The following is a 19,191-nucleotide window of genomic DNA, read 5'->3' on the forward strand; positions in this document are numbered from 1 at the left end:
CACTGCAGATGTGCTCCAGCCTCTTGCAATCCCCACCTACTTAAGTGACCACAAAGTATATAGTGTGTGGGTGTAAAAATGGCATGGCGGCGGCTTCTGACCTCCTCTAAGTTCACAAGGGGGAAGGAGAATCAAGATGAACAGTCCAAGGCTGATTCCTATGAGGCAGAGGTCAGACATACCTCCTCTCTCCGCCGTCTTTACCAATTCTGACACCAACCATCCCTCCCATGGCACTCTCTACCACTTTACTGGGTTCAATAAGTCATTGCAATGACCACACAGAACTCACAGACAATACTCAGTGTTGTGGGGTTTATTAGGGAAGTAACAGGTTACCATTCAGGTTCAGGAATGTTCAGGATATGGTTCTTCAGTCAGGGCAGGCTCTTCTCAGCCATACCCACAGGCAGGCCTCTCTCTGGCCCCTCAGCCTCTTGGCCCAGCCTCTGCCTTGCTCAGGCAAGTGTTACAAAGCTCTTTTAGCTCTGCCGATAAGTGCCCAGAGACACCCTACTCTGCCAGTAAGCCTCGTGCCCAAAGGCGCTCAGCTTTCTCACTTCATGGGCCGGGAAGCCCCTTTCGTGCTGGTCTCCTAATTCTTGCTGTCTCATGCAGCCATCTCTCACTGTATTCCATGTTACAGCTTATCTCTCAGTCTCCTGGATCTAGGGAGTGCAGGGATCCTGAGTCCAAAGGATGCACTCCACTCCTGGCTCTTCTCTCTTGGTGGTGTTGAGATCCTCCCTTCTTGCCTCTTGGAAGGCTCATTTTTAAGCCTAGTGGATTAGCAAAACTGACCAATCCCCTCATTAGGGTTCCATACACCTTATTTACATGGTCCCATCCCCACAAGGGTGTCATGTACCTTATTTACATTATTAGCAGGTTATCCAATCCCCTTGGTAGGCCACAAGCACATCATTTGCATAGTCCCACCCAGACATTTGGTGGGAGTTACAAAAACTATGGCTATAAGGGCCATATTAAGTAATGCACTGCTTTGCAGTGGGTTTGGGAAGTGCAAAGGCCTAGACTGAAATCCCAGGTCTGCCATTTATTAGTTACATGGCCTTGGGCAAATCATAACTTTCCTGAGCCTCAGATAACAATAAGAGGCTGTGTGGTACAGTGGTTAAGAATGAAGACAGACTTGAGTTTAAATCTATACCACTTGAAACCTGTTGGACTTTAATCAAATTCAATTTCTCCAAGTCTTGGCTTCCTCATCTTTAAAACTAACGGATTGTGAGGACTAAATGAGATAATTCAAGTAAAGTTAGCATATATGTAGTAAGTGCTCAATAAATGGTAATACTGCTGTAAAAGGAGTCCCTGGGTGGTGCAAATTGTTAAGTTCCCAACTACTAACTGGAAGGTTGGCAGTTTGAACCCCCCCACAGTTACCTTGAAAGAAAGGCCTGGTGATCTTCTGTCTAAAGGTCACAGCCTTGAAAACCCTATGGAACACAGTTCTACTCTGACACACACAGTTTTGCCATGAGGCAGAGTCAACTCAGTGGCTACTGGTTTTATTATTATTATTATTATTATTTTAATTGTTATAAAATAATCTACCTGCCGAGTGTTGTGAGGATTAAGTAAAAAGGTATATCGAAGCACCAGGTGGTGCTCCTGATCCGCTTCACAGACCCTGAAGATTTGTTTCTTCTTTGTGCTGTTGTTTCCTCCCACTAAATCTTGTCCTGTGCCTCATTCCTTTGGAATAAACTCTCAGTTTCCTCTAAGGTGATAATTAGCTAATTAAATTAAGGTTCTAATGGTAGAAATAAAATGTATCACAGACCCGCCTCTTTACACGCCCAGGGTCCTTCTGGGACCCCAGGAAATGTGCACTAAGCAATGGCCTTCTAGAGGCCATGTCTCTGCCTCTGTTGCCTAACCCTGAGAATGGTGGCCTGTCTGGCCTGACAAGGCAGGGACAACCATTCTGTGGCAAGCTGGTGAGAGTTATTTTGTGATGGGGGCAGGGGTGGTGGTGGTTTATGGTAGCTTTCAGAGCACTTCACGTAGGCTATAGCGTGATAAACCTTCTTGGAATATCCTGTTTCTGGGGCTAGGTCTGAAGTTAGTAGTATGTTGACAGACCTCCCCTTTTATCTCAGTAACCCCCAAAGGGAATCCCTGGGTGGCACAAATGGTTAAATGCTTGACTACTAGCTGAAAGATTGGCGGTTTGAATCCACCCAGAGGAGCCTTGGAAGACAAGCCTGCTGATTTGTTTCCCAAAGGTCACAGCCTTCAAAACCCTATGAAGCACAGTTCTACTGTGACGTACATGGGTCGCCAGAAATTGGAATCGATGCAATTAACAACAAAGCACCCAAAGGGAGGTGGATTACCTTGAGGAAATTGTTATTATCATCATTATTTCTTATTATTTTTCCGTATGATTAAAATCTAATTCTTTATCCATATGATAAAAAAGACTTTTAATATTTTTCTCCGCCTATAGATCCTTCTTCTCTCCATCCCTCAGCTCCAGGATGGAGCTTTCTCTAACCCCAACCTATATTTCAGTAAGCCTATTACCCCTTCCTTTGGAACAGAGCCAGTTTGAGAAGCAACTGTAGCAACATCAGGCTCCCCCCAGGCCCCAGAGTGTGTCTTTCTTCTTATTGTTGCTCCTCTCTCTCTCCCTTCATTCTCTCATTCATTCACTCATCAGACATTAAGCACATAGTATGTGCCAAGCAATGGGAACAATATAAAACACAACTCGTATCTTCAGTGGAGATTTCAGACTAAGACTATGAAGAAAGGCCTGGTGATCTACTTCCGAAATTCAGTCAATGAAAACCTTATGGATCACAACAGTGATCAGGAACCAATCATGGGGATGGTGTAGGACTGGGCAGTGTTGGAGGCTGACTCAAAGGCCGATAACAACAACAACAACCCTCAAAGAGCCCAGTCTAGTAGGGGAAACAAACCTGTAAACAAATAATGACAAATACGGAGAGGAGTATGTCACACACGAGGCACACTTTGTTGGGCGAGGGGTGGCAAGGTTGTCAGGGGAAGATTTACAGAAGAAACATTTGGCCTGTGGCCCATCGAGCGTGAGAAGAAGCATTCCAGGGAGTTTAAATCAGGTGCAACCAAACAAAACCTGTTGCCATCTGGTGGATTCCGACTCATAGTGACTCTGTAGGACAGAGTAGAACTCTCCCATAGGGTTTGCAAGGCTGTCGTCTTTATGGGCAGGAGAAAGATGTGGCAGTCTGCTTCCATAAAGATTTACAGCCTTGAAAACCCTATGGGGCGGTTCTGCTCTGTCCTGTAGGGTCTGTCCTCCAAGGTGCGCGCGGTCGGTGTCTCATCCGTGCGCAGTCCTCTGCTCAGCACTACCACCTCTTGGTGTTTCCAAACTGCTCCCTTCAAATCCTCTTTTGTGCCTGGGTTTTTGACCAGGGAAACTGGACAAAGGTCTCTGGATATAATAAAAGTGTCTCCGCCGGTGGTTAAATGCGACAGTTGGTTAGATCAGAGCACACCGGTAGGAGCGGGGACCGATTCGCCTCCAGCCTTCTGGCTCAGAAGGGCGGGCTTAGACCGGGTTCGAGGCGGAGCCGTAGCCTGGACCTGCGGGGCGGGGCCGGGGGAGGAGTTTTAGCCGGAGCTCGCGGGTCCCTTCTCTGATTGAGCAGGTCAATCAGAGACCGGGTGGGTTCGGATTCGGAGGGCGAGGTTTAAGGCCAGGCCCCTGCCGCAGCCGGGGACTGCGGATTTTTGCCTCTGCAGGGACGGGGTAGGACAGGGCCTGCGGCGGAGTATTAAGCCCAGCCTTCGGGTTTTCGCCTCTAACTGGGCGAGGCGGTTCCTGGGGCGGGGCTTGGGCGGGTCCCGCTCTGCTTTTGACAGCTGTTTTTTGCACAACCTCAGCTGAGTCCGGTAGGTTTGGGAACCTGTGACCCCGCTCTCCGCGCGTCCCGGTCCCCTTGCGGCCCTGGCTCCGGCGATGAAGCGCATCTTCTCCTGCTCCAGCTCACAGGTGGCGGTAAGTGCCAAAATGTCTGGAGGGATGGGAATAGGGCTGGGATCAGAGCCCTTTGGTGACCGAAGTCCTGAGTCCCATCTCCATACACCATCGCCTTTTCTCTTTATTGGTCTTTCCAGCTCTTCCGCTCCCGCAAGGCAGCCGGCCAGCGCTGCCTTCTTCAAGATCCTGCTCCCCAGGCACTTAACCCCTGCCCTCTTCAAAGTCCTTTCCCTCAGCCCCTTCTTCTCCTCCTAACCCTTACACCTCCAACTTCCGGTATGTTTCCTGCATCCCCTGCCTCCTCTCGAGGACTTGTCCCCTAGTTCTGTTTTGTCTCCCAGTATTGAACCATCTCCAGCATCTGTCTCATCCCCAGCGTTAAGCTCCATTCTGTCCCCTCTCCAGTACGGTCCTCCTCTACAGCCCCATCTTCCAGCCCTGCCCTGTTGCCACAATCCTCCACTTCCATATGACCCTATCCTTGCTCCCTGTCAGTCCAGCAAGTATTCTCAGCCCTATGCCTTTCCCTAGTTCTTCTTCACAGAGTCTTCTCTGTCCTTGCCCCCTTCCCACCCCATGGAATTTCCACTCCCATTCTCTCACTAGCACTGCTGGCCATTAAATATCGCTCCAAACCCCTTTCAATTGGCGATCCCATAATAGCAGCCTTCTGCTGTTTTCCCCTCTGACCTCTGCCCCTCTCTGCCCAGTGGTCACCCAATCTCACTTTCCCCCTTTTGCTGGGACCTCCTTCTGCTTGCTCTCTGTGGGTTAATCTTGCAGTCTGGTTAGCCTGACAGGCACTGCCAGAGGACACACAGTTGCCTGGCCCCTCCCCAAGGAACTGGGTGAGTTGCCTGCAGAATCCACCCCAGCCGGTTCACTGTGGTGTCTGGTCATCAGACTGGTTTTTGGGCCAGTCAAGGCTTTCTGTCTGTTTCTCCTCAGAACCTTCTTCACCCTAAACCCTCACCGAGTTGTTTAGGGCTTGTGCTCTCTGCTTCCTTTGACTCAGGTGGGGAAAAATGATGGTGAGAGGTGAAGAGGATAGGGTAGACTCACTCTGAGGGTTCCTAGCAGAAGTCACTCAACTCCCCACACTCTCCTAGAACAAAATACCAAGAAGATTATGGAAGGGGGTGGCTAAGGGAGGGTGCAGCTTCTACTTCTCTGAAGATCTCTTACAGAGAGACACCCCACCTCCCCCAATCTGGGGATGTAATTTTCTGTGGAAGTTGTGGATTATGGTTCATTTAGAAGTGAATTAGCCAGCTACCTCTAGCAATGTTGCTTAGTGTAACCTGACTTAGGTGTCATTCATAAGCAAACATGAGAAATGCTCACGTAGCTCACTCTGCATGGGCAGGCCACAGAAGCCTGAAGTGAGCTATGAGGCAAGAGTCGGTACTCTGTTGAGGCCTGTCTGTGGCCCATTTACGTTTGCTTCTCCACTTAGTTTCCACACATTGATGAACCAGTTAAGAGGAATTCACTGAATGACTATGATAGGTACCAGAAGTTGAGAGTACCCAGAATACTCTGTCTTACTTCTTAACAATTTTCTTACTCATGTGGACTCTTCCCTAGTTTCTGAAAGTCCTCAACATTGCCTTTCCCTTTCAGGAGCTTTGTAGAGACTACCTGTTCCTTCGGAATGGGGAAACTATTCCATTCTTCCTGATTTTCCAATTCCTGGGCTGTAAGGTTTCCTCACTTAGGCTAGGGTCACAGAAAACTTGAAACTAGGGGCCGTTTTTAGTTGCAAATTGTTACCTCGTGAAACTTCGCCACACTTTAGATTATAAATTCTTCCATCCCTTGGGTAGCCAACCACCCTGGACCCATTTGTCAAAGAAATATAGTGACAACCTCCCTGGCCACTCCCAAAGTCTGATGCCGGAAGATTACCTCTCCCCATCCCTACTCCCACCCCTGGGTCCAGAGCCCTGCACCCTCAATCTGAGATAACGACTGAAAAAGCAGTGATCATTTAAAATTCATCTGTTATCCAGAATACAGGAAGTTCAACCAACAAATAAACAAAAACCAGCTCCTATAATCTCATTTTGTTTTAGTCAGTTAAAGGATGCCTTTGAGGGCGTCGCACATATTAGCTTACTTTGGCTATGTAGGAAATACACCAGAAAATCACTTTAGATGGTTGTTGACACTGGACCAGTTTAGAGGAATATTTATTGCATTTAAAAACAACTGAGAGGTCCTGGTTCCTTCAGGGCAGCCTTTCTGTTTCCATTCACCTGGTAGCTACTCTTTCTCTACTCATCCATCTTGATAGGATGCTAACAGGTACACAGCTAGAGATAATGGAAGGGACCCTGGTGGTGCACTGGTTAAAGCGCTCGGCTGCTAACTGAAAGCTAGGCATTTCGAACCCACCAGCTGCTCTGCAGGAGAAAGAGGTGGCAGGCTGCTTCCAGACAGACTACAGCCTTGGAATTGCCCTATAGGGCAATTCTACTCTGCCCCTTAGTGTCGCTATGAGTAGGAATCGAATCTACGGCAACGGGTTCAGTTTGGTAACTACACTTTCTCTACTCACCCATCTTGATAGGATGATAATAAGGAGAGGGTGCAATTACTTCTACAATGGCCCCCTAATCTTGGCTACAGAAATGCAAATCTTGCCCTTGTTTTTGAGTCGGTTGATTAATTTGCTGATTGCTCCCTTGAGGTTGTGATGATAATCCAGTGCCTCCTTTCCAAGAAGCTGGGTAAGCCATGGGCTGAATTTTGCAATCTGGGACCATCTCTCTGTCCTTCTCCCCATCTCTGCAGAGGTTTGGCCATTTCCACCCATTCTAAACTCTTTTTAGTATAATGAGATTATAGAAAGTAAATTGAGTGGATTATTCATTGGCTGGTATGAATAAGATCCCTTCCTTCCACTCTGTCTGGGGAATTCTGAGCTCGGGAACATCCAAAATGTGTCCAGTAATGCCAGGAAGGATGAAGATTGGAGGTAACATTTATTGTCACCTACTATGTGAAGACACTGCTAAGGGCTTTATGTGGTATTATATCATTTGGAAACAGATTCAGAGAAGTTGTTATCCACTGCCATCGAGTCGATTCAGACTCGTAGCAACCCTATAGGACAGAGTAGAACAGCCCCATAGGGTTTCCAAGGCTGTAATCTTTACAGAAGCAGACTGCCACCTCTTTCTTCTGTGGAGTAGCTGTTAAGTTTGAACCACCAACCTTTCTGTTAGCATCCAGGTGCTTAACCACTGTACCACCAGGGCTCCTTAGAGAAGATGTTGCTTGCCTAAATTCACAGAGATAGAAAGTGTTAGAGTCAGGATTTTAAACAAAGAACTTCAGGTTGAGGTCAGTTGACAGCTATGCCATGAGGCAGAAGTGTACTTCTAGCTGTCTGCCTTTTCTGGGAGTGAACTTGTCCCTAACGGTATTGAATAATGTGTTCTTACATCGCAGAGTCTGTTGGATTGTGAAGGAGTCGTTTTGCTTATTTTGTCCTTTGAGAATTAATCTGTTTTCAGACTATTCTCTAGGCGGGGAGTAGCATCCGAGGGTAGGTGGATTTGCCCTGAAAGCAGTCTCAGACTGTTTATCTAGAAATTAACAAGCTTTCTTCCATAGCTCTGTAGTAGTGTAGTCCAAAGGTGAGAACTAGGATTTGGTATCAGATGGCCTGGGTTCTAATCCCAATTTTACCACTATTTTGTAGTATGACCCTGGACAGTTATCTAACCTCAATGTGTTTCAACTTCTTTCAAATAGGTATAATAATATCAGCCCTAACTACTTTCTAAGGATGTTGAGAGGCTAACTGAAACAGCACTTGAAAGGGTTATGAGGAATTACAAGTGCTGTACAGGAGTATGACCTCAGAATCTATCTAGTCTGGATAATTTTATGGTTTGGGCATTTAAAATCTTTCCTGTTGTTGATGACTAATTTGCCCTGGTTATATAAACAGTATTTGAAAATGAGTTATTGGGCTTCCATAGACCCTACTTTTCTCCACCTCCTCCCATGGCCTCTTTCTTGTTGAGATGATTGATACCTCATAAGATGCAATGTGTGCCACCAATCCCCCACCACTTCCTGTTTTGTTGTATGGATGCCATACATTTGTATGGCTCTTTACGGTTTACAGAGATTTTATATTACATTAGTTCATTTAATACAACATGATAAGGTAGTTATTATTACTCACATTTTATAGATGAGGAAATAGGTGGAGGTGTTTAGTGGCTTACTATAGCTCATACAGCTGAGAAAGTAGCTCAACCAGGCTCTGAACCCAGGCCAGCTGACACAATATTTACCTAGGACCCTTTCACCCTACCACAGAGCTTTGCATCCCTTCTTCCTCTCTTTTCTCTTCTCTAGGCCAAACCAGACTTTCCTATGCTTTCAGCCTTGATTGTTTTTACACAGTTCTTTCAAGCCCTGTGATACTTCAATTATTCTAATTACCCCATCACCCACAAAACTCAAGCTGGAATGACAGAACAATACAGCCCAGGTGTGGCTGTCCTCTGGGACAGCTGTTCCCTGCCAGGGAAACTAGGAGGGAGGGAAAGGGAGAGGAGAGAAAGGAGCTGCCTCTTGCTATCTCCTCAAGAGTAGCTAGAGTCCAATCTTTTCTTTCTGGTTGTTGTTGCCATGAAAGGGGAAGGGAGACTCGCTAAAGAGCACAGATAGGAGATATAAAAACAGAAACTCTGTGCTTCCCCTCCCAGTTCCAGGGCCCAAAGCCAACAGGTGGAGATGGTATAGCTAGACATGGCCTCTTGGCTGTGACCTGAAACTAGAAGCTTTGATTTACTTCTCAAATTGTTGTTATTGTTAGGTGCCATTGAATCAATTTTGACTAACAGTGACCCCATGTGACAGAGTAGAACTGCCCCATAGGGTTTTCTAGGCTGCAATAACTGAGGGCAAAAAGCAGAGCAGCATAGGGAGGGTAAGAGGCAATGAGAGCCCAACCAGAGTGGTCAGGTTTGTTCCATTTGCTCCAGGACACCTAGGGAGCAAAAGGGAAAGAAGTCATGATTAGGATTACTCTGAAGATGGGCACCTAACACCGATAATCATAATGATGATAAAAAGAAACTTGAAATACTATGCATTCAGCACTCATAAATGATTTTTAATTCAGTCATCCAGGTACCTTTTTTGGCCCAGGGCTGGAAATAACTAGCAATAGTTCTTGGTGGCCTATGAATTGGTAACTATTTAACTGATCCACCTAAGAAAAACTAAATGATCTATGCTGAGTGACTTGTGGAACACTGAAAGGACATCAGGATGTCTCTTTTCCTTTGCTTGGCATCCTGACCATCTCCCTCTTTTCTTTCTCTGCACTACCCTCATCCCCCATATTCACACAATTTGTGGTTCTGGACCAGGTGGAGAGATGGAACCGCCGTGATCAGAAGCTGCTGGAGGCAGTGCAGCGGGGAGACGTGGGGTGCGTGGCTGCCCTGGCCTCCAGGAAGTCAGCCCGACCCACCAAGCTAGACTCGAACGGCCTGTCCCCGTAAGTCAGTCCTCCTGAGACTACTCCTGGTATGTGGTTCCCTTTGAACCCCCAAACTCCAGTATGATGTAGGACCAGGGAATGCCTATTATTTCAGAGCCCCTTTTGTTGTCTTAAATAGCAAGCATTTAGATAAGTCTTTGCTATGTATCAAGTGCTGTACAAAGTGAAGGAAGAAGATATTGTCCCTGACCTCATCTACCTCACAACCCAGATGGACAACACTGACACAGCATGGACATAAAGCCCACTAAACAAACAGTAATCTAATACATACATTAAATAAGTCTAGTATTTCTTCATTGCACAAGTAGGAGGGTGTGTATGCTTGGGCAATTAGGAGTGAAGTGGTAGTGATGAGAGTCACATGGCTAGAGGAGTGATGTTATCCCTTGTGTCATGGTTTGAATTATGTCCCCCCAAAAATGTGTGTATCAGTTTGGCTGGGCCATGATTCCTAGTATTGTGTGATTTCCCTATGTGTTGTAAATCCTGCCTCTATGAAGTTAATGAGGGAGGATGGGTGGCAGTTGTGTTAGTAAGGCAAGACCGGATCTACAAGACTGGATTGTGTCCTGAGGCAATCTCTTGAGATATAAGACAGAAATGAGCAGTGAGACAGGGGGACCTCATACCATCAAGAAAGCAGTGCCAGGAGCAGAGCGCACACGTCCTTTGGACCGGGGTCTCTGCGCCGAGAAGCTCCTAGTCTGGAAGAACACCAAAGAGAAGAAGGCCGACAGAGAGAAAAAGACTTCCCTTGGAGCTGACACCCTGAATTTGGACTTTTAGCCTACTTTGACTGTGAAGAAATAAACTTTTCTTCATTAAAACCATCCACTTGTGGTATTTCTGTTATGGCAGCACTAGATAACTAAGACACCTTGTCTCTGCCCAAGTCAGCCTTCAAATGTCCAGCCTTCTGCTTTGCTCCAGCTGGCTCTTTCTGGGGCGCTTTCCAGCTCTGTTGAGGGTCCTGTGATCAGAGCAGCAGATAATTATTATGTGTTCCCTGGGCACTCCTGCTATAGTCTAAGATTTCTTAAGACCTGCAGCTCTTATTTCTGTCTTCACCTCCAGCTTCCTCTTACTTTATCAGAAGTCAGCTGTTGGGACTGGCCTTGGGATGGGAGAGCAGAGCAGGAAAAGCTGATTAAGATTCTCCCACTCCTCATCCCCTGCACCCTTCATCCTTCTGCCTCTCGGCCCTGATTCTGGCAGGTTTCATCTGGCGGCCACCAAAGGCCTGACAGAGTGTCTGACTATACTGCTTGCAAATGGGGCGGACATCAACAGCAAGAATGAGGACGGTGAGTGAGGAGCACTAGGCCACCCTGCTTGCTTCTCCCTTTACAGCAGCAGTGGGGGGCAGTGTTGGGCCCTGCTGGAGGTTCCAGCTATGGTCCCCTGCTTCTCCCCTCAGTCCTGGCCACCATTCCTCCAGGGGTTTCCCTTCCTGCAAGTGGGGCACACTCCACCCCCACCTCTAACATAGATACCAGACACTTGGGGAACAGGAATTTCTGGCCCCATGTGGCAGAGAGCTTCTCTAATCTCCCTCTGATTATCTGTGCATCTCTTGCGTTCCCTCCCTGTGAGTCATCAGCATGTATGGGGCCACCCACCCTCCCTCTCTTTTCAGGAAGCACCGCCCTGCACTTGGCCACCATCTCCTGCCAGCCACAGTGTGTCAAGGTCCTGCTGCAGGTAAGAGCAACCCCTTGATACTACTCCTCTGAAGGGAAGAGGTGGGCACAGAGTCTCCTAACCTTGTCTTGTAGTCACAAGCAATATTTGGCCAAATGTGCCTCTCTCACCCCCAGTAAGTGGGCCGGTAGTCATTTATTCATGAACATTTATTTAATACCTACTGTGTGCCAGGTACCATTCTGAATACTGCTCTTGAGGGCAGGCTACAAAGCAGAGTTGCCAGGACTGTCTGCTAGCCAGTCAATATGCATATAATGAGCTCCATCAGTTGCAGAGCTACTGCAAAGATCAACTGCTGTGATAATGGGCAGGTGGAAGGAGGGCTGTTGTTATTGTTAGTTGCCATGAGTCAATTCCGACTCATATTAACCCATGTGTGCAGAGGAGAACTGCTCCATACGGTTTTCAAGGCTGTGACATGTCTTCCAAGGTGCCTCTGCGTGGGTTTGCACTGCCAGTCTTTCAGCTAGTAATCAAGCCCTTAACTGTTTGCACCACCTAGGGACTCTGGAAGGAGGGCAGTGGTGTTCAAATTAAACCAAAGCCCTACATTCTGCTTTTGAAGAGTTTATAATCTAGTAGCACAGTGGAGAAATATATACGTGAAATGACATGTGAACAATTTATAACTAAATCCTCAAAAGTAAGAAGGCACAGATTACTCCAATGATTATCCTGCTTTTGTTCTTCCCAGCCCTTTCCAAGTTTTCCAGTTTTGATACTAAAGTACTAGCCATGGACTCAGGTGTCATTTTCCCTAGCATATTTATTTACCTATAATCTGATTTTTCTTAGGCCCCAGGTTTAGGAACTGGGGCTAAAATTTAATGCTGCCCATAATCTGCAAGGAATGGACTAGACTTGTCTCATAGTTGGCCTTCCCAAGTGTCATGGTCCTCCTACCCCTCTCCATATTACATGGAAGTTGATGACTCAACAGGGGGCTGTGGGATGGGGATGTTAATGCCAAGCTCCATGCTGCTTCCCTTTGTGACTGTTTGCAGCATGGTGCCAATGAAGATGCTGTGGATGCAGAAAACCGTAGTCCATTGCACTGGGCAGGTGTGTACCAGGGGTCTGGCTGGAACAGGGCTGCAGAGGCTATAGGGTGGGAAAGAGATGATGACATTTGGTGGGAAGGGCAGGCCAGAGGTGACTGCTAAAATGGTTGGAGGGGATGTTGGTTCACGGTCTGAGCAGGTGTCCTTCCTGCTTCCACCTAAACCCAATCATCTCTCAACCCTTCCCAGCCTCCTCTGGCTGTGCCTCAAGTGTTTTCCTGCTGTGTGACCATGAAGCCTTCCTGGACGTTCTGGATAATGTGAGTGTCAGCTAGGCAGCTGGGTAGTGCTCTGCACAGGGACACTGCTGCTCTATCTGGACTTGACTGGCGAAATTCCATAACCAAGGTCTAGACAGCACCACCTTCTTCTTCCTTCTCCCGACCTTTCCTCCTCTTCTTCACAGAGGGGCTGCTAGGTCTTGTCTTCTGGAAAGCTTCTAACCCTCCAAAAAGGAGTATTTAGCCCTACAACCTGCTCATTTTTCTGGAGAGGTGTGGGGACCGGGGAGTTGGTAGGACTGTGTCAAGCCCTGGCTCTCTCTGGTTTCTCATAAATCCCCTTCCCACAATCTGTGCAGGATGGTCGGACACCCCTGATGATCGCATCGCTGGGTGGTCATGCAGCTATCTGCTCTCAACTGTTGCAGAGAGGTGCCCGAGTTAATGTCACAGACAAGGACGACAAGTGAGCCCTCCCCATCTTCCCACTCCAATTTCAACACCTTGATCAATTTAGACAGAGCATTGGGCAAAGTATATATGTGTACTAGGGAAGAAGGTGGGTTAATCTCTGTGTTCTTGGGAGCCTCTTTCCTTCCTAGTGGTTATTCAGAAGAGCTCTGCCTGCGCTGGTAATAGGGAACCCAAGGTCGAGAAGGGAGAGTGTCATGGGGTTGTTAACCAATGTCATAAAACAGTATGTGTACCAACTGTTTAATGAGAAACTATTTGTTCTATGAACCTTCATCTAACGTACAATTAAAAAAAAAAAAAAAAGAAGAAGAGATCTGCCTGCTGCTTTGTTGTTTTCCTCTTGGGAGTTGAGGAAACTTTTTAGTTGTTATTGCCATCACCATCCTCCTAGCATAGATAAACCCAGATAAAATTGGTATCTCTGGACCCATTGGCTTAATTTACTGGTTTTCAAACTATCTTCTAAGCAATGGAATCCTTTTTTTCCAATAAAAAATGTATGCAGAGCTTCAATATATAAAGCAGATAAAAGTAGAACCCTTCCTGTTAGCCCCATGTTTCCTGACTGCTGTGGCTCCAAGGAACATTTTTTGAAAGTTCTGTTCTCATCTAATGCCTTGTCATTGGCTGGTGATTGTCTGTTGTTCTCCTGATCACACTAAGTAAGAGCTGACCCTTTGAATGGAATTTTTGGATCAAGAACTCCTGGATTCCACAGGGAAAGCTCAGATTTGTCCTAATTCACAGATCGGCTCTGATCCTGGCCTGTGAGAAAGGCAGTGCCGAAGTGGCTGAGCTGCTCCTGAGCCACGGAGCAGATGTGGGGGCAGTGGACAGTACAGGACATGATGCCTTGCATTATGCTCTGCGCACGCAAGACAAGGCACTGTGGAGGCTGCTACAGCAGGCCATGAACCGGCGGCAGTGGGGAGGTAAAGCTGATTCCCTTTTGTAACTTCAAGTTTCTCCTCCATAGCCTTAGACTCAAGGAAGTTTCCTAGAATCCCATTCATTCCCATGGAGATATTCCAGATGACAAATAATTGTCACCTTAGTTGAGAGTTTACTTATGTATTGCTGCTGTTATGAGATGACCCCAAGTTCCCAAAGGCATGGTCACAGAAATCCTTAATGCAACCTTATCTCTCATTGAGGGTAACTCTGGATGGTACTATTGTTGGCATTTATTAGTTGTAATTTTATATCTATTTGTGCAATTTACTGGTCAATCTCTCTCCTTAAATAGACTGGAAACCCCTCAGATCATAGGCCATTTCTGTTTTGCTCACACTGAGGTCCCAGTGGCACATAATAGGTGCCCAATAAATAAATGAATTAAAAAAAAAAAAAAAAAAGAATGAGCAGGCCTATCTCTGGGATAGGAAACCAAGGTTTCCAGACAGTTAGGGGACCATTGAACATGGGTAGCTCCTGGCACCAGGAAGTCATGTGTGGTGAGAGTATTATACTGAGAAATTCTGAAGACAGAGTGTAGACTAGAAGCACATAACACAGGACCTATCTCATTTTCCCATATCTTTTCTTATAGGTCAGGGGCTAGTTCAACACCCATATCTTGCATCCCGGGTAAGAACCTAAGTGCTTCCCCCTTTTGCTTCTGACCCACCACAGGCTATCCCACTTGGACATCTCCCAGGCAGTAGGCCTTGGGCAGCAAAACAGTTGAAGAAAGAAAGGCCCTCCTGGGCTACGTTAGCTGCATGGCTTCATCTCACTGTTCTGTTCTCTATACAGGCCTCTCCATCTGAGCCCCAGGTGGGCTCTCCACCTAACAGCCCATGGAGAGCAGAGCCCGAGGAGGAGCAGAAAGAAGAGGAGGATGAAGATCCGTGTTCAGACGAGTGGAGGTGGAAGTATGAAGAAGAGCAGAGGAAAGTTTCTCAGTTGGAGCAGGAGCTGGTACAAAAGACAGAAGAGTGTAAGGCTCAAGCTGCAGCCTACCTGGGTCTGGAGAACCAGATTCGAGAGCAGGTGCAGGAGCTGGGGCTCTTCTTTTCTCAAGAGCCTGGAACCCCAGGAGGGCAAAGCTCTAGTCTCTGGGCTAGGGGGGATGGCATGGAGCAGGGATGTCCCCTAGACCTGCTGGCTGACTGCATACAAGAGCTAAAGAAGCAACAGCAGGTAGCCACAGCAAACCCAAAATTAACTCCCAAGAAGACCCAGGATTCAGACCCAGGAGATATTCAGTATGAAGCCCATGGAAGGTCTCAACCAGAAGAACAGGGGCCACCACAGAGCCCAAGGTCTGAGACCATTGGGAAGGACACAGGACAGCAAGTAACCACCAGTGGGGGACAGGCCCTTGATCCCAATCAGACTGACCAACTGCGTGCTTAGCACAAGGAGAGGCCCCAGACCCCAGGGGCTGAACCGGTAGGCGCAGTGTCCGAACTAGTGGGCCCAGCAGCCATGAACCAGCTCCTGCTACAACTAAGGGAGGAGCTAGCTGTGGTGTGGCGAGAAAAGGATGCTGCCCGGGGGACTTTGTCCAGATCAGTCCTGGAGGGAGCTCTGGGGACTTCCCAGGCTGAAGCTGCAGCAGCTGCCTGGGAGAAGATGGAGGCCAGGTTGGAGCAGGTGCTGGTGAGGCTGGATAGAGCAAAGGCAGGGCTACAGGTGAAGCTGGAGGCTCCAGCCAAGGAGCCCAGAGATGGGGTCCCAAAGGCAACCCCAGGGACCATCACCAAAGAGGATAAAGGGAAGGAGAAAAAAGCCCCTGGGGGCTGGAGAGAGCCTCTAGGAGCCCCTGGAGGGGAGCAGGCCCCAGAAGGAGGCCTGCCAAAGGGACAGCTGGAGAAGGAGGTGTCAGCACTGCGACTGAGCAACAGTAACTTGCTGGAGGAACTAGGGGAGCTGGGGCAAGAGCGGCAGCAGTTGCAGGGCGAGCTGCAGTCCCTGAGCCAGCGGGTACAGCGGGAGTTTGTGCCCAAGCCAGAGGCACAAGTCCAGCTACTACAGTTGCAGCAGAGTGTGGGGCTGCTGATGGATGAACTGGCCATGGAGAAGGAGGCCACAGAGAAGCTGCGGAAGCGGCTGGTCTCCCAGAGCAGTGGCCTTCGAGGGCTGTGGGACTGCCTGCCCCCAGAGCTAGTGGGCAAGGGGAGTGCCCAGAGCACAGCAGCGGAGCCCCTGGAGGAGCTGCAGGCCTGCATCAGCACCCTGGTGGATAGGCACCGCCAGGCCCAGCAGGTGCTGGTTCAGCTGGAGGAGGAAAACCAGCAGCTGCGAGAGACCACGGTCCTACGTGGGGAAACAGAGACCTCAAAGGTCCCAGCATCCCCCCCAGTGGCTGCTCTGGAGCAAAACCTGGAGAAGCTGGAGGAGGAACTGCGGGCCGTTCACTCCACAATTAGCGGGAAGAGCCAGGAGATCGGGAAGCTGAAGCAGCTGCTCTACCAGGCCACCGAGGAGGTGGCTGAGCTGAGGGCGCGGGAGGCGGCCAGCCTGCGGCAGCATGAGAAGACTCAGGACTCACTAGTGGCCCAGGCCCAGGCGTGGGGCCAGGAGCTAAAGGCCCTGCTGGAAAAGTATAACACCGCCTGCCGGGAAATGACTCAGCTCCAGGAGGCAGTGGTGGAGGAGCGCCGCAAGAGAGGGGATCTGGCTGCGCGGGCCGCGGACCAGGAGCAGGAGCGTCAGGTCAGCGAGATGCGCAGGCGCTCTCAGAAGTTTGAGAAGACAGCCGAGCTGCTGAAGGAGAAGATAGAGCATCTCATTGGGGCTTGCCGGGACAAGGAGGCCAAGGTGAGCAGGCGAGGCAGCCGGGGGAGTATTGGGGGAAGGTTTCTGTGTGTTTGGGGGTCTGCTCTCTGAACCCACCTGTTGGTTAGATTAATACTCCAAATTGAGTGCCAATCACTTGCAGAGACAACACTATGTTCTTCTGGGTTTGAGGGGTTTGGTGTTGAGATTGGAGGTGAGGTAAGGAAGAGAGACGGGACTTAGGTACTACATTTTGGGGCTTAGGGCTCAGAAGCAGTGTGGTCAGAGGTACCACCAGTGGAACATCATGGTTTATAAGCATTTTTACTTCAGTAATGTATTGTCCTGGGAAGAGATCTAATAATATGGTGGGTTGCTGTGGTTTTGCTGAGTTTCTGAGCAGGTGACTCAGGGACTGATGGGTCCAAAGAGTAGACTGGGCTACTATGGTCCTCTCCTCCCCTCTCATTTCAATCAGAGTGGGTTCTATCAACAAAAAATTTCCATTAGCAAATATTTCTGTTAGTAGTATTTACTGTGATAGATACCTGAGCTCCTTAGTGATTGCTCTAAAAGTAAATGTGAATCTATTTATAGCAGTGTTTCTACGAGACATGGTTTATGAATTCCAAATAATCCACTTAAAAATGAATTTAGTAGTTCGAGAACTACCTGTGAAATGAATGAATTAGAGTGCTTATTAAAATGTTTGTGCATGATCAAATTTAGAATGATTAAAAAATATAAGTAGAGGAGGCGGGGCCAAGATGGCAGAGTAGTCAGACGCTTTGGTGGACCCTTTTACAACAAAGACCCGAAAAAACAAGTGATTTGATTATATCTGGCAATCTGGAAGCCCTGAACATCAAAGGTGGAGTTGAGGAACCGGACTGAGTGGCAGGGAGAGGGAGAGACAGTTCGGAAGCAGTGAGGAGTTCCCAGACCTGACCCCGCAAGAGTCTCACCCTTCAGGCCTGATCAGCTCTGGGGTGAGCGGTAAAGGAGGCAAGCATCAGTGCTCCGGAGGCATGTTTTCCACACCAGGAGAGACCCAGCTGCTGAGAGTCTATTCGGCAGCGCAGAACCAGTGAGAAGCAGCCCTCATCAGTGAAAAATACGTACTTATGTATGGCTTACCATGTGGATTAAAAACACCCCCCTTAGAGAATAACCTCTCTCCCATTTACCTCCCTGCTCCCAGCTCTGCACTAGGTCCCAGACCGGCTTCAGCAATTGCCGAGTCCCCTGGGCCGGAGGTAGGAACGGTCACACGCCCGGAGCCATCCTCCCTGCCTTGGAGAGTGAACAAATTAACAAACAGGGGAAAAAATAAATCGCTGGCTCCCCTAAGCCAGGAACCCAGGGTAGGCACAGCTCCTTTGCCTAGGCACAAGTATAAGGGATCCACGGACTTTGAGTGCCTTTCCCCCTGCATAGACTTGTGTGGGCCCATCTCAACAGCGTAGGCCCTCATTAGTGCAGTACAACTGGGTATATACCTAAAGGCTAACTTCAACTATTTCAGCTGTGAAGTGGCAGGTTCTTGACATTTGACACTGCTGTGCCCACTGAGCAGGGTCTTCACCTACCCACATCAGGGGCCTGAGGACTGGTGGCTCCACCCATGCCACCTAGCCACCTGTGATAGGGGCCCATGAATAAGAGGTGCCCCCTAGTCCTTACAGTCAACAGCATTAGGTGCTCATAGTCCAGCTGCAAAACCCACCCAAGTGCTCTAGGGAACAGGGACACGCCTTCCTCCTGGACACTCGGGGGTGGCTGTCAGCTGCCTGCCTTGCTCAGACTGTGTCCCCCTGCTGCAGCCAGATGGCTGTGCCTACACCAATCCCCCACACCTGTCTAGGACTGCAAGTGAGAGCCTACACCACACACTTGATGGCTATCTACTTGGGCACCTAAGCTAAATCCATACAAAAGGAGTGGGCTGACTCCTGAGCTCACATACCTAGTAACAGATTTAACCAGCTGGCGACAGGACATTAGAGCTTCAAAGGTGCCAATAATCAAACTAGCTCATACAAGCAGCCTATTTGGGCATATCAAAACAAAACAAGAAGCTAGGACACAGTAAGTGAACATAAAATAAATAAACATAATAACTTATTGATGTCTCAGAGACAGTCAATATCAAATCACATAAAGAGGCAATCTATGATGGCTTCAGCAAGCTCGCAATAAAAGAATCTAGAAATTTTCCAGAGCAGGAAAATTTCTTGGAGTTACTGGACGCAGTATACAAAAGATTACTACACAGAACTCTTCAAGAAATTAGGAAGGAAATTAAGCAAAATGCAGGACACGCAATAGAGGAAATGAAAAAGATTAGAGAAGATCATAATGACAAATTTAACAGGCTACAAAAATCCATAGAGAGACAGCAATCAGAAATCCAGAAGATTAACAATAAAATTTCAGAATTAGACAACTCAATAGAAAGTCATAGGAGCA

General features: G+C 48.1%; 1 protein-coding gene across 1 annotated transcript in view; it reads left to right on the forward strand.

Annotated features, from left to right (window-relative positions):
• The first annotated feature begins 3,982 nt into the window (after positions 1-3,982).
• The window catches only part of ANKRD35 (ankyrin repeat domain 35), a 28,233-nt gene continuing 13,024 nt past the window's right edge, over positions 3,983-19,191 (forward strand). The window contains 10 exon segments of the mRNA XM_004380320.2: positions 3,983-4,021; positions 9,403-9,533; positions 10,755-10,843; positions 11,176-11,240; positions 12,248-12,305; positions 12,494-12,564; positions 12,885-12,991; positions 13,747-13,931; positions 14,549-14,586; positions 14,755-16,764. Coding sequence (XP_004380377.1) covers positions 3,983-4,021; positions 9,403-9,533; positions 10,755-10,843; positions 11,176-11,240; positions 12,248-12,305; positions 12,494-12,564; positions 12,885-12,991; positions 13,747-13,931; positions 14,549-14,586; positions 14,755-16,764 — 2,793 coding nt within the window.

Source organism: Trichechus manatus, unplaced genomic scaffold (assembly GCF_000243295.1).
Source record: "Trichechus manatus latirostris isolate Lorelei unplaced genomic scaffold, TriManLat1.0 scaffold00073, whole genome shotgun sequence".
Taxonomy (NCBI): Eukaryota; Metazoa; Chordata; class Mammalia; order Sirenia; family Trichechidae; genus Trichechus; species Trichechus manatus.